General features: G+C 37.6%; 1 protein-coding gene across 1 annotated transcript; it reads right to left on the bottom strand.

Annotated features, from left to right (window-relative positions):
• Nucleotides 1-2,354: 2,354 nt before the first annotated feature.
• Nucleotides 2,355-16,073, bottom strand: LOC139740929 (complement C3 alpha chain-like). Its single transcript, XM_071651517.1, has 8 exons — nucleotides 15,988-16,073; nucleotides 15,464-15,535; nucleotides 8,282-8,387; nucleotides 7,306-7,395; nucleotides 6,990-7,067; nucleotides 5,175-5,258; nucleotides 3,518-3,659; nucleotides 2,355-2,754 (listed from the first exon to the last, which is right to left on the bottom strand). The coding sequence occupies exons 1-8, from the start codon at nucleotides 16,048-16,050 to the stop codon at nucleotides 2,634-2,636; spliced, it is 756 nt and encodes a 251-aa protein (XP_071507618.1). The 5' UTR covers nucleotides 16,051-16,073; the 3' UTR covers nucleotides 2,355-2,633.
• Nucleotides 16,074-16,122: the final 49 nt, after the last annotated feature.

Here is a 16,122-nt window from a genome sequence, read left to right as displayed (position 1 = left end):
AAAGTCTTTTTCAAGGGTGTGTAGGTCAAGTCCAGGGTGTGTATATATAAATCAACGGAAATGATGATGCATGCTTTCATACTTCAGTGTATTTTCACCCTCTTCATCTGTGAATGAACTACTCTGGGTCGTACAAAGCCACTTATTCACTGTAGCTTGCCACGACTCAATAAAGCATCGCGGTTACACTTTCGATAGGTAATCCTGAATCTCATACTTTAGTATCATCGTGTCTTTTCAATTTTCTTGCTTTTGAGGTGGAATTATGGCGGCAAGAGTTTATACTGATAATATTTTTGATCATACTGATCCATTTCGACAGTGCATTTGTTTGTTGCAATTTTTGCCATTTGCTGCTAGTATTTCACCTGGTGATAGATTATGATAGATAATATTGAGATTCGGTCGTACATCATTGCGTGGCCCCGGCGCCACGTTTTAAAAAAGTGGGGCAAAAAGTGTCAAAAATAAACCTTAAAGGGAAGCAGTCCTGAGATTTTCACTGTACTGATAATTAAGAAGAGTAAAAAATATAAACTTTCACCAATTTATACGCTTGGACATCAAAAATTGTCTCCGTACGCGATTTTTGAAAAATAATTCCTGCAAGCGATCGTGTAAGAGCCGGCAAAAAGATGCTACGTAGTGCATGCCCTACTCACCAAGTTGACAACCGTGCCTCTAAAAACCAATTTAAGTGTTCAAATGATTAGTTGCAATTTTATCACATAATGTGAAAGTTTGTGGTCTTATAATTTCAAACAAAATATTTCAAGCTTAGATATATATAATTCACGAAAAATTAATATTGTTTACATAAATTTATATGTATTTTTAAACCAAATATTCCATGAACTTGACATCAAATAGGCACGGTCCTTTTCTAGCTTCCGTCCGTGTTGCATACTTCCTAGCGTAGAAAACACTCTCGCGCGCAAATCCTTACCATACCAATGTATACACAGTACACTCGACTCCGTCCAGTCGATTTTGGCATTCAAACCGAAGATAACCTGTGCATGAGAGAGTCGAATTCTTCAAAGAAAATATTGTTTGTATCTCAATATTTCTGTAAGTAGTCAGATAATCGCCTTTCCTCGAATAAAAAAAATATGACGTGAGCCGGGAAGGGTAAACACAGGGGGTCGTAGGGATATGATTTCGCTCCACTTTGCCGTGCATGTCCAGTCGGCACTGGCAGCAGCTAGCTCAGTGGCACTGTACTGCAGTCCAACCCCGGCTGCAGGCCCACGGTAAATTAAACATAGCTAGCCACTTTCCTTACCTCTCTACGCTTTTTTCCCTCGGTTCTCTTCGAAGTCGATGCTCGAGGTGTTTCTGTGTTTTATAACTCATGTGAGCAAATGGTCGGGATTGCATTTGGTTTCAGGAGTTTTCTCGGTTTATAACCGCGAGGGCCACAGCCTGCCGGTCCACGTAAAAACATCGCTTCTCAAATTGTCCACGCACAGGTAGGTCACAACACGATTTCGAGATTTTGTAGGCCCTAAGTTTCTTATGTTCGGCATCATTGTACCGATATTTCCGAGCCATACAGCTCACCTTTCACGATACTTTTGTGGGTCTGGGACGGAAAAAAGGATTTTCCTGGGAAATTTTCTGCACTATTCGAGCAAAACTACTGATGTAAGATAGCCTGACCAGACGACGCTGAATGCGGTCGCCCCTATAGTGTACTAGCAGCAGGCCTGTGTAGAATCGTTTCTACCTACAAATATGTACACTCTGTACGTACTATAGAACATGCATGAGCGGCGACAGGGCTGCAGCTGCGCTTGAGACTGGAAAAGTGCGAAGGGCAAACCGCGTACGGGGTGCGTACGCGTATCTACCGTAGATCTATCATCTAGTTGTACCGTCCACACGTGCGAATATAATACACAATACATACACACACACACACACACACACACACAAACACACACACACACACACACACACAACGTAGAAACAATGTCAAATACGAGTCGGAGTAGCCACCGACGTCTTCATGCATCCGGGTAAACTAGGGAGCGTACGGATAACGAGCAGAACACGGCTGGGAAGAGTTGTGCATCGATGACGCATGACTCTCCGCCAAGACTTGCTCATTAGCATATTCACCATGCAGAATCACACTTTTTCAACCAAAATGTACGAGCTTATTTGGTGATTTGAAAGTTTGTTTTTGGTGAAAGTAGTTCATTGGAGGTACCAACAACAACATATTTTTTTTAAATTTCGTGAGGACTGTGTCCCTTTAAGACACTGGTGTCACTTGCGGGTTTCTCCAGCTGATGCAAAAAAGTGGGGGTCCGAGGGCCCGACCCCCGGCCCCCGGCCCCCGGCCCCCGGTTCCGCCGCCGGCCCTGCATTGTTCATGTAGGTTGTCGACTTCTTGAAGCCTCAAAACTGAGTATAAGTTGTATTACTGACCCACGAGTTGACGTCGTATTCTAACAAATGCAAGTCTAGATGAATAGGATACACAGTGTTTACTTAATTATATTCATGCAGCGTAATTAGCATATTAACGTAGCATAGTGCTAAGATAATCTGCAAATAAGTCTATTATATATCAGAAATACGTGGCGAAGTTGTCAGTTGCAATGTATGGTTCATTATTTTCCACTTTATCCCTCGCAGCCCGATCCTGTCAACGTCGTGCTGAACGTATTCAGAATCCTCGCCTTCCCACGATTTCCTGGCGGCCATTTTGTGAACTTTGACCCAGAGCCAATCAAATACCGGAATCTGTGAGTGACACATCATAGGCAAAGCTCGGGGAATTAATAAAGCAGGAAATTGGTACGTTAGTGCAGTCTAGTTGGTATAGAAAACATATCGCGTAACATATACACCAAACCACAAATTGCAGTCTCCTTTTTCTTTTTTAGTTTCTGCGAGTATTTTCCAATTTAGACTTACACATAACATATAAACTCATTGAGTGCAGTCAGAAGTAAGTACCAGTGAATGAGTGAACGAGCAAATCAGACAAAATGCACCATACAGAAATACGAACTAGAAGATATAATGTTAAACATACACAGCTAGCTGGTCTAAGTTATTAGAAGTTCTTCTGAGCTTTATAAAATGCTGTGTAATTTCGAATAATCTTCATTGTATAAAACATCTGCTTTATAAGGTGAATGCTTTAAGGAATACAATTCTTGGCCTATATTGCAGAATAAATTTCCTAGAACAACGACATTATATTTATGATATCAATTGGTAGATGCAATAAAAAAAGTATAAAGATAATACGAAGGATTTGTCTTACGTGTCATGGCTATTTTTTTTTTCTTCTTGTACATGTTTTGTCTTCTGAAATGTCTGTAGAGCGGAAATAGGATCAGAGGGCTTGGAAAATAAGGTATACGCATGTTGGTCCTTCCACATGCTGGAATGCTATAACAGTATAGTTCGGTTGATTTACGTGTACACAATGTCAGATAAAAGGTATACAGGCACAGAAAGAAAAAGAAAATGCCTAAAATTTTAGGCTTTAGCTAACCCTTCTTCTCCAGTTTCCGTAGTGTATGTCACGATTTTGGAGCCCACGACGAGATAATGCCAACCTGGCCTTACATCGACACGGGTGCAGTGCTGGGACAAGTAGAACTCCCGTTGTTCTTGACGGCTAACCCTATCGTTTCCTGAGTAGCCGGTATAGTGAAAAGACACAAAAACAACGATCAAGAATATCGACCTTTTGATCGTGTTCATGATTAATAGAGACATATAGGATTGGTCAGCCGAGCGTATCAAAATATCAAAATTCAAAGTCAACTTGGACTAAGGATTTCTCTCCTGCCTCAATAGATACATTTACGAATAGATACGGATTGTAGGTTGCACGCGGTCGAAGGGAAAGTGTAATTCCTCTTAACTTGTCAAAAATCACTGAATATAATATATCTCTTATCATCTGCACTGACATTGCCTGTTGCAGTCCACAGGATGAATGTCAATTTCCCATAAAGACACCCCCCCCCCAAAAAAAACAACAAAATAAATCAAACAATAAATAAAAGTAGGCTACTGAATAATCAGTCAGTGCGTAGTGAGTTGCGATGAGAAAAAAACGATAAACACAGCTTTAGCGTCGAAAACGTTAGATAAAGCACACACTAAACCTATATTTACATGTATGTATGTGTATGAATATATATATAAAGATATTTAATTATATGTATATATATGTTGGGTTTTTTTTACTTGCTTTTCAAAAGGGTATTGCCACGTGTGCAGCATCGAATGGGGCTAGTGGCACTTACCCTAGTTACACTTGCTGCTACCACAATGTGTGACACCCTTTAATCACACTCATTATATTATCATAGACAAGTAGAAAGCGAGAGAGCCGTCAAACAATACTTCACAAGGCAAGAGAAAGTGTCCCTCAACGTAAGTCTTTATTTCATACTCTTTCGTACTTAGAATAGTTGGCTTTGTCACCCGTGGATACATAATACCAGAATGTGTTTTTCTTTTCATTGTACGTTTCGGAAATGCAGATTTCATATTACATATAGCTTGGTGTGTTCGTGTAACATGATATTTGATATTACTGCAGAGCACCTTTGGAAACTGAACAGGCTGAACTGAACTGAAACTGAACAGGCCTACCCAGCATTATAGAATAGATAAAACAAACAAAATAGATAGATAGATAGATAGATAGATAGATAGATAGATAGATAGGTAGATAGATATCTAAATAGATAAATAAACGGTACATTTTGAGCATTGGAACAATGGATGAGGCATATACGATAACAAGCTTGGTTTACAGATTGCAGTTCCCTTGAAATATGGAATGTAAAGTATAACAATCTCCTCTTAAGTCAAAACAGAAGCAAATGAAAATACATGTAATAATAATTGCTCATAATCTTAACGAAGACCCTGGGCTTATTACAAGTTCTCCGCAAGTGAAAGTTTGAGGAAATCGGACAATCCGTAAAAAGTTATGAATGATAAAAGTTTCAGTGCAGCCATCACTGGATGAGAAGACAACATCAGTTTGTGACGTCATGTATGTCCAACATTATTAAAGTGATAAAAAAGAGAAAGACTGCATGTCTTCTGCCGGTATCATCCAAGCACCTGATCCTGCAACAATGGCAACCATTGTGTGTAATATGTCTTTCTGAGAACTAGAAACCAACCTGTTTTGATTGGTGTTACAACGGTAGCGGTGATGACATAGAACCCAGTCTCCTCGACTACTGCGTTGACTCTTATCTTTAACGCTGAAATATACGGATATAATCAACATTATTCACGTTACCTTGTGAAAACGATATCTCTCTAAACGTACCTACAAAGTAATGAAAGGTAATACTTTCGATCCACTTCACCAATTATAAAGAAAGACTTCATCCAACATCTTATCACCACGCAGCCCAGCCACCGAACGTGAAAATATCGTAAATAATTCACAATTCACAATATAGTATGCTTTGGCTGAACGTTATAAAAAATGCTAATTGTTTAACCAACAACTTCTCAGATTGATACATATTTCATAAATGCATCCTGCCAGACTTTGGCAGTCTAAAAATACCTAGCAATTCAAACCTTTCCAATATCATAAAACACTTTGTGTGTGTGAATTTAATGTCTCAAACTCTCGATATATTCTATTATGATTACCCATATACAGGCCTATTGCTACTTTCCTTCAATCCACACCATACAAATGTATTTGGGTTTTGGTTTCCTTTACTCGTCCATGCGATATGTTTTCTGAGTACGGCCTAAGAACGGCCTTTCATTACAGGCTTTTTGGGTGTCCTGTGGCCGGGGGAGGGGTTGATTCACCCCCCCCCCCCCCCAGATCTCGGCCGTTCATAGTGCAATTGCCATGAAAATTGACACACGCATCACCTGTGGCGTAATCTTCCTAACTACGCAAAAAGAAATGGAAATTTTAATGATATTAATTGATTATGCTAATATATGCATAAAATCATATATTTTGCTCTAAATCAGAAAGTAAAGCTCCTAGAATCCTAATTTTTGGTGATGACATTCTTTGTAGCATTCCAAACAATGTACTTGCAAAAAAGAAATCTGGTATAGAAATTAATTTCTAATGTATTTTACTGTTTTATGAATTTCTTATGTATCTCTTTGTTTTTCGATTTTTTAAAAATCATTTTTTAGCAAAATTTAGGACAGAATCTATTTCAAGCATAATCATGCTGAAATTAATTGATTTCAGCTTATGAAAGTGAAAATAATCATATCTTTATGAATAAGGTGAGAAAACTCCATTTGCATAGACTTTATACACAAAATCACGTTTTAAAGCCATTTTCGGTCTGACAGGCATGTATGAAAGGTCGTGCAGCGTCGTAACGGTATGCACGATTTTTGCGAAAATGGTGTCAAAAATTGCGCGAGACTTGAAAGTAAAAAGTCGGTGAATGGCGCAGTCAAAAAAATGTCGGGGGGGGGGGGGGGGAGAGGGGGTTGATTCAACCCCCCAACCCCCCCCCCCCCCCCGCCCTTTTAGGGTTAACTGATGGGGAAATGGAAGGTGTATCTAGATTTCAAATCAGAGAAAGAACCAAACAGTTTATAACATTACAGAACATTAGTCAACAATACATTTGAGGAAAAGAGATTTTCAGCATCCGCATCACAAAATCTTCTCGTTGAAAATGTAAACAGTGAAGAATATGCTGATTATACTTTTTATTCATTCATTCATTCATTTTTTCCATGTTTTCAACAGAAACGTATAAATATTTTCCAGAAATCAAACACATAAATTACATCACAATATATAGTAAAATATAAGTTTACGGAATAATGGAAACTACTTGTATCTCTGAACATGTATGACAGAATACAATATTACTGTAAACTATTAAGTATCTGTTCCTCTTCAAACACTCTATCAAACGCATTACGCAAACACACACACACACACACACACACACACACACACATACACACACAAGAAAAACACTTACCAAAGTGCTCATCAGTCTCACAGGCCGCTGTCCGCAGCTGTGTTGCATCGAATCGCTCCCGGGCTCCACCACAAGCATCTAGAGCAAGCACAAAAATACACAAACATCACAAACATGACAAAAGAGCAACAACAGGAAGGATGAAAAATGATGAGCTGATTAAAAACAGGGTCACATCGATTGGACTATTATATTTTCTTTTATTTCGGACCACCACAACTTCAAGTCATAGATTTTAGGAGTTGAGTGTTGAGCCTTTATATATATATATATATAGATATATACGATATACATTTCTTTTTTGTTTTGTTTTTACCTCGAACACAGACGCATTCATCAGCAGCGCAGAGAGTTGAAAGCAGCGGGCTCTCGTTCCCAGGCTTGTAAAAGACTGTGCATGTTTCCTCTATAGTGTGTTATTAGAAAGAAATACGAGAACAACCCAATAATATAATATGTCAAAAATAACTCAATTTGAATAAGTAAAATGATTGCACGAATTTCAACTTCACACGAAAAGCAATTTCTATTCTATATAGCAGATGTCTCATTCCATACAATATTTACACAATCTTACATCTGCATAGATTATGAAGATTTCTTTTTCAAAAGGTGCTAAAAGTCCCCTTTTAATGGTAGAGGGTGAATATAGTGTTGATGTGTGTGTGCTGTTTTTTTTTAAAGTTTCACATGCTTCAATGTGTTTGTACGCAATCAAAAGTATATCCCAGGGGAGTACCGCAGAAATGGATACAATTGTACAGAAATTTCTCCTCGGGAAAAAACAACAACACAAATCTTAACGTCTACACTGACTTTCAATGAATTCATAATTTGGGAAATTTTGTGAGTTTAGCATCTTTTTGAACAACAAAAAAAAAAAATAGCATGGTGATGCACAATATGATTGAGTGACTACAGTTTCTGTGACTTTGTGAATTCTTCTGATATAAATAATTGTATTCTTATAATCTTCACGTTTTCTGTATGTTTTCTTCATCTCTCCAAATGATAATACATTCAAAGCTAATGATCATGTGATATAATTATGACCCGTGGGTGGGTGTCGAACTCGTGTTATAACCTCCGAGAGACTAGGAAGACGAATCTGATATAAAACTGATAATCATCATCAAAACGGTCACTTGCAGGTCCAAGGTGCTTTGAAATATGCGCTAGGCAAATTGAAGTGTTAAACTAGCGGGCTTTAAACGTGTGATCAAATAAGGTAAGACAGTGATACATGCATAGATACAATAATAAGCAATCGGATCATGCTCTGGAGCTCTTACCTCCAACATAGTAGTCATACACATGAACAGGCACGGCTTGGATGTTTCCAACAATGCTATCTGCAATCACTTTAAAGTTGACGCAGAGGAGTTCGTCGTGTGGAATCTGTCAGTTAATAGAGCGTTACACTTCCATCTTAGTTTGTACACTGTAAAAAATTTGTTTAGTTTCTAAACACCTAACTAAACACTTTTCTGTGACAGTTTAAAAACACTGCGACGCGTTTATTTATTAAACATGTTTAGGAACTAAACACATGCTGTGTTTATTTTCAGCACACCCGAGGTGTTTATCACACACACATGTTTATGTTTTAAACGGTTCTGATGTTTAAAAACTAAACACCTGCTGTGTTTACAGCCTAAACACCAAACGTTTACACCATAATCACTCACAGTGTTTAAATACTAAACACCACACAGTCACATAATCACCCACAATGTTTAAGATCTAAACACTGAACCAAAAAATAAACATGACGCACTGTTTACAATGTAAACACTGCGACATGTTTATTCGCTGTGACAGATTAAAAACACTGCGACATGTTTATTTGCCATTTTAGTGTTTATTCTCAGAACACATGTCTGATTTTTAGATCGATCACAAAATTGCATACACTAAACATGTGACATGTTTACATATTAAACATCGCAATTTCTCAGTGTTTATATGATACATGTTTACACCTTATACATGCTGAGTGTTTACTAGTATATGAGACATGTTTACACATCATACATGGTAATTTCCAATTGTTTATATGAGACATGTTTACACATCATACATTCATACATGCTGATTTCTACGTGTTTAAATGAGACATATCATCATGCATGTTAATTCCCATGTATTTATTAATGTAAAGTGGATTGTTTCCATTTTTTTTTTTTTGCATGGAATGAGATAAACGCATAACATTATATAGAATTAAATTTACCCAGTATGTACCAAATCATCAGCACACTTACATCGCATAATACCAGGGAAGACCTGGGTTAGCTTTCACAAACATTTTGGCTACAAGAGTCAAAGGCAATTTTCTGAATGCAAGTTATCAAAACATCAGTCAAAGCTTGGGCAATATCTGATGAATAAAAAGTTAAAATCCTTTAAAGGGGAAATCGAGTCCAATAAATAAGATAATCTGATAAAAAAGTAAAATCTTACAAGTTTAACAGTAACAATTTTAATGAAATTGGATGAAAAATAAGGAAGTTATAAAATTTTGAAGTTTTGCTAATTTCTGCAAAGCAGTTTAAAGTGGATATGAATATGCAAATGAGTGAGTTGACCATGCCATAACCTCACAATTTTCCTTTGATCGTGTACAAAAAAAAATATTAAATTCAATGTTTATGTTAATGAAATGTGAAACATTATGGTATTGCTGGTTGAATAACTTCAGAAAAGTGATCAGTTAGATATATCAGGACTTGAGCCTCGGGAATAATTGCGTTTGAATGAAAAACTTGAAATTAAGTAAGTTGTGAGGGAATGACATGCCCACGTTGCCATTTGCATATTCATATCAGCCATTCAAGAACTGTTTCCTCAAAAATTAGCGAAACTTCAAAATGTCATAACTTCCTTATTTTACATCCGATTTCGATCAAAACTTTACCAATGAACTCTTAATATTTTACTCTTTCTTATCAGACTAACTTGTATTTGGACTGGATTTCCCCTTTAAATATCGCCATGTTTTGCTATACGACACAATACTGAGTTAAATGCAAGATACCTGGGAGTCACTGACCTGTACACGAAGACGTAAATGAAATTCTCTCCTATACACACAGTAAAGTTTGTATATGCAGGAAATGGCACACAACTCATTTTGGAGAAAAAAAAATATTGCATTTAACAATTACTTTTCAGTCACATGTAATTCTTGACCTACTTTCAAGAATTGCCGTCTTTCTACTATATTCAAAACTAATTCTTAGTATTGTAAAACAAACTAATAAACTTGTTGATTGTGAATTGCAACTCAACGCTTCGGAAGCTTGACATGTATGTAACAACATAACTGCAGTCTGTGAACAAGTCCATGCCGACCTTGAAGATTGCATCAATTATTGGCAAAGTGCTTTGGGGTGTACCCGAACCAGATTAGCTCACGGCAAATTATACCATGCACAACACTATGGTCGTATTGGTACTGATCAGGGAGTGTAGATGATGCACTCCATCATAAGGAGACCCCCCCCCCCCCAAAAAAAAAAAAAAAAAAAATGTTTTCACTGTACATGTATTTAGCCTGTGGTGAACATCTGCACTCCCTGATCAGTACCAATAATGGAACTTAAATACATACATGATATTGTTCTTTTCGCTGCGACGATCACTGAAAGTACATGTAGGCTAACAGTACTGTATGGATTTTTCACTTTTGCTATTTTGAGAGAAATATTAGAATGTTAGTGGATTTCAAGGGGTGAGTGAGAAAAAACTTCTACCTTGCTAGAACCTTGGAGAAAGAAGTCAAACTCAATGGGTATGTACATGAATAGTCTATTAGAGTCTAATCAGTCTCATCATACTCCACATAATCATGGTATAGAGGGCTGCTTTCAATCTCGACACAGCAGAGTTTTTGGTAAAGACAAGAGGATATGAACAAAGAAAAAATAATGCATTGAAACTGGAGGCGGGAGGGTATGCAAGGCTGTCATGAACACGCGATGTGATCAGCAAGACTCCTCCCTTGTCAATTTGTCAGTCAGTTGCAAGACTCCTCCCTATTCTCCATACATGTTGTACTACATTTCTAATACCTCTCTCCATGTGACCGATTTCAAGAATATCTCAGAAAGAAAATATTAACTACCGTATACTGCATTTCCTATCAGGTCTACAAGAAAATTGCAAAGAATTCCAAACAAATGCAACTACTGGCCTCTTATTTGCGTCCAATATCTGCTGATTGTATTGGAAGCACCTGAGGGAAAAAGAAATGAAATGGCTGATATTTTGATTTGATTTGTTTTGATTTCTATATTCCTTTTTGCACTAGAATATAACAGAAAGCCAATCGAACAAAGTTCTTGAGTAATACCTTAACAATGAATTACAAGGGCATTGGTTGATGAATGAAATGAAGTGAATAAAATTGTTTTTCTTAATAGTGCAAAACGATTTCGAGCAAGTGTCTTTACATGTTAGATAAAATTACAATTTTACGTACCAGCTGTTAAAAAAGACAATTACACATATCTATGAGCAATAAGAATGCAGGTGACCATTATCGTAAGCACAGAGGACAATAGAATCGCTTTGTTTTGGATATCCCTGCCATTTCAAAACCAATTTTCATCAAATAAGCATTGAATTCCTCTTCGAATTATATCCAGGCCCCCTACCTTCATATTTCTTTAGAGGTTCGTCATTATGTAATACACACACGCATACACACACACGGAGAACTGAAGCCCCATCGCATACAAAACCCTATCATCCCCCATATGATTTACTTTATTCTAGTATACAGGTTTAGATGCACACTGTCAGTGAAGACAAAAAAAAAACAATAGAAAGGTTGCTCTAACAGGTGGGATGCCTCCTAATAGATCTGTAGTGCATCATGACGATGTGAGACATCACATGGCTAGCGGGAAAAAGATTAGTAACATTCAAAATTATTATCCATGGTTCATTTCCTTCATATGGCATGTAGGCCTATAGATATAGTGTATATCAGTATACCGATGTATCTTGCGATGTCCTTGTAATCCTCAGATTGTATAGAAGTAAGCGCATGCATCTTTCATTCTAATCCAGACAGGTTTGGCAGGATCCCTGATCAATTCTTCCATGACGTACTGGTGCTGGTAAAAAGAAATGATTACACAAGGAAAATAAATCAGTTGGCTTTACAATACAATGGACTTAACTGCTCCCATAGATTCTGAAAATGAATGGATAGCAAAGAAGTTGACTGAATCCATAAGCAAGTTCAAATTAAAAGGAATGACAGAATCCCTTCATCACATTAGCACTTAGTGTCTTGCGTCAGTTTTTACTTACTTTGATGAATTTTCTGGAAATAATTCAAGTCTTTGTTGTTGTTGTTGTTGTTGCTTCTTTCTTATTCATCATAATTATCAAGCAGAATTACGACCATTACTGTATCCTTTGTCTCTTGGGTGAAGATTTTCACATCTGTAATTTACACTTTCAACAATATTTGCAATAAATCAATTTTTCATATTTATTTTAGCTAATGGATTGGATTCGGGAGTCGGGAGTAGGTAATCCTCCCCCCCCCCCCAAAAAAAAAAAACCAACAACAACAACAACAAACAAACAAACAAACAAACAGAAGAACTTAAAGCATCTAAAATCTGCATTTTATAGAAACTCATTTACGTGCCCTTTAAGTACATAATATTCATTGATTTGGCTCTGCAATTTTGAGTACATGTACTTACTTTTCCACATGGGTAGTATACAGTGATGTACTATCCCCAGTTGATTTACTCTGCTGACTGCACCATTCCTCGTTCTCTGCCAGCAGAGGTAATGTCTTGCAGAATAAAACAGTCGTCAGGACATCATCGTCACCCACTTTGGTGCCATCGGCATCCCTTTCCAAGACATCCTAATGGGCTTTACATTCAATTTTCACCACCTGTTGAGTTATGAAGAATTTACAGGGAATAAAACCGAATTTCACTCAAAATGTAGTCACTAACCCATCGTCATTCACATGAAAGATACTTCATAACTTCGTGAAATTAAAGATACAGTGAGTTTACCCGCTAGGCCGAGTTTACCCATAACTACGGTACCGGTAATCTGTAGAGTGTAGGAATATTGTAACGTTAACAACACTAACACGTTACAGTTAACGTTAGAGCGTTCCCCGTTCTAACGTTAGATTTAGAAATAGAAAACTAAAACAAACGAGCAAAATCTTTCAGGGCGTAGCCTATTTCTACGCCTACTACAGTTTTACATTAAACGAGGGCAATTTTGCAATAAATCTTGTTATTCATCGACTTAGCAGACTTAGCAGACTTACCGCTTTCATGCAGGCCGGCCAGGCTAGAACTTTATCGCTTCGACGCCATAGATCCGCTCTAGTGCAGTAGGCCTATAGTACGACAGTACAGTCAGTGCAGCGCAGTCGATCGATAAGGGCAGTGAAGTGGACGCGACGATACCATACCAAGCCTCGAACGAATGCGCACATACTGTAGGCCTACGCACATCACGCTCCTTATGGAGGGCAGCGCCAGCCAGCCAATCAGACAGATCCATCCGTACGCGCACATCTCCTTTCCCGCCAATTGTGCATTGATTATGGTCATAATTATGCATAGCACGAGTGTGCGCTACAAGCGCACGCACAGGGCATGGTGCTGCTTGCGTTGTGGCCGCGGCCGTCATGTCACATGCGCGGCTGACTTGTAGAGTACGAGTAGCACAGTGTTTATGTTAAACACGTGCGGTGTTTAGAACGTGTTTACGAGGCGTTCTAAATGTAAACGCCTCTGTTTACCCTGACAGTAGAAGTGTTTAGGCCTAACCAACAAACATTTGGGTAATGCCCTAAACCATGAACGAAATTATTAACAAAGGCAACTCCCATTTTTTTCTAGCAGTTAAAATATAGAACGGTACATGCGAAACCAAAATATAAATTTATTACAGTTGTATTACATATTTTTAGGTTATCCTTTTTCCTTACTGATTAGGCATTTCCATGAAAGGCCTAAAACATGAATTATTTCATAGTGCATCTTGATGTCGTAACAGTTTCCACTTTCTCGTGATAAAAAGAAACTAGAAATTGCAATTTACACACCATTTCCAACACTTCATGGACATAGCCAGAATAAACACTCCAACTAAACACTCCAAGCTAAACACTTTAACTCTCAATACTTTACACGTGCTATACACACCGGGTGTTTAGATGTTAAACAAAGTGTTTAGATTTTTAACACTGTGTTTAGTTCATAAACATGTCGCATGTCGCATTTTTTACAGTGTATTCTACATACAGTCACTTTTGTTTTCAGATAGTATGCAGACAAAACACTTCTATCCTATAGTCTGAAAACAAGAGACCCGTGTGTCTCGCGCTTACCGAGTTTCGCAAGTTCACCTGTTATGCATTCTTGCAAACTTATATTTCCATGTATTTCATTCATATTCTTTATTCATATAATAAACTTGAAAGTACAGTCACCAATCTATACGAAATTACTTATTGATTGCACAATCTTAGCTAATCTGGTGTGGTTCTGGCGTATATAGAAGACTTGTAAATGACTCCATAATTTCGGGGCTTTCTTTCCCCACCCCTCCCAGTTTAAAAGGGAGTTTTGCGCTGACGTTCGAGATGACGATTGTGTTGGCCTTTCTACTTTCTCCCTGCGTCGTGTTGCAATGTAGTTTGCGTCCATATTCTGTGTTTATTTCGACATTGTATTAAATCTTATAATATCATCAGATTGAAAACTGCTACTATAAGATATGTAGCTTCTCTTCTCGTCGTCATGTCATAGATTGCATTACAGGGGAAATTCAGTACAAATATAAGTTTGCTTGATAATAAGGAAGAAAATATCACGAGTTCATTGGTAAAAATTTGACTGAAATCGGATGAAAAATAAGGAAGTTATGACATTTTGAAGTGTTGCTAATTTCTGCAAAACAGCTCTTGTACAGTGAATATGAATAGGCAAATGAGTGAGCTAACCATGTCATACCCTCACAATTTTTCTCAGTGATCGTGTACAAAAAGAAAGACAAAAATTCAGTGTTTTTGTCATTAAAGTCTGAAACATTATGTTATTCATGGTTGAATAACTTCAGAATAGTGATCGATAAGATATGTCAGGATTTGAGCCTCGGGCATAATTCCGTTTGAATGAAAAACTGGATGTACAAACTATTTATATGGCAAGTTGTGAGGGAATGACATGTTCACTTTGCCACTTGCATATTCATATTGACTGTTCAAGAACTGTTTCCCCCCAAAAATACCCAAACTTCAAAATGTTATAACTTCCTTATTTTTCATCCAATTTCAATCAAAATTATACCATTGAACTCGTAATATTTTACTCTTTCTTATCAGACTAACACTTATATTCTACTGGATTTCTCCTTCAAGGTTCATTGCTTCTTGATACTGCATAACAATCCTTGAAATGTATGTATCCTACCGCGTCAGCATAGAAGATCACGGATCGGTCGTTTACTTCGTAGGATGCGATAAGGTCGCTACTGTTCGTGACCTATTAAGAGACGAATGAAAAGGGATGAATCCATTCAGTGTGTTTCAATCATTCTCATGGACATAGTACAACAAACCGTCCTCCCTGCATGGTAATAACACACTTCCATGAAGCTCACACACATATTTGCTCTTTAATAAACCATTCCTAACATTGTGCTCAGGATGGTGAACCGAAAGGACACTGGAAATCAGTTCAGTTCTTTAGCACCTGCAAGTGATGTACCGCTCTTGCGTTCTTGTTCGTTTGTTTTCGTTTGTTTTTGTTTGTTTGTTTTTTCGCAAAGAAAGTGTACCTGGTAATCAGTACGGAAAGTGCATTCAGCATGGAAACTATATACCACACGTTCAGAACAAGAGTCAGAATTTCATATTCCTCTTGAAAGATCATGGGGATTCATTGTGGGCTGTTTTGTTTTGTTTTGTTTTGTTTTTGTTTTTCTGGGCACTCACCGCTTTCAGGTCCTCAATCACAGGGCGGAAACCAGAATAAATTCCAACATCTATGATTCCCATGTGGGTCTCCTTTTCGCGGAGGTACCTTGACAGTAAACAAAATATTCTAAAATATCAACATTACATCATTTG

This window comes from Diadema antillarum, unplaced genomic scaffold, assembly GCF_040938485.1.
Source record: "Diadema antillarum isolate AM-2024a unplaced genomic scaffold, OU_Dant_1.0 seq00000891_RagTag, whole genome shotgun sequence".
Classification (NCBI taxonomy): domain Eukaryota; kingdom Metazoa; phylum Echinodermata; class Echinoidea; order Diadematoida; family Diadematidae; genus Diadema; species Diadema antillarum.
Note: the sequence above shows the minus strand (reverse complement) of the source record. Positions and strands in the feature narration are given on the sequence as shown.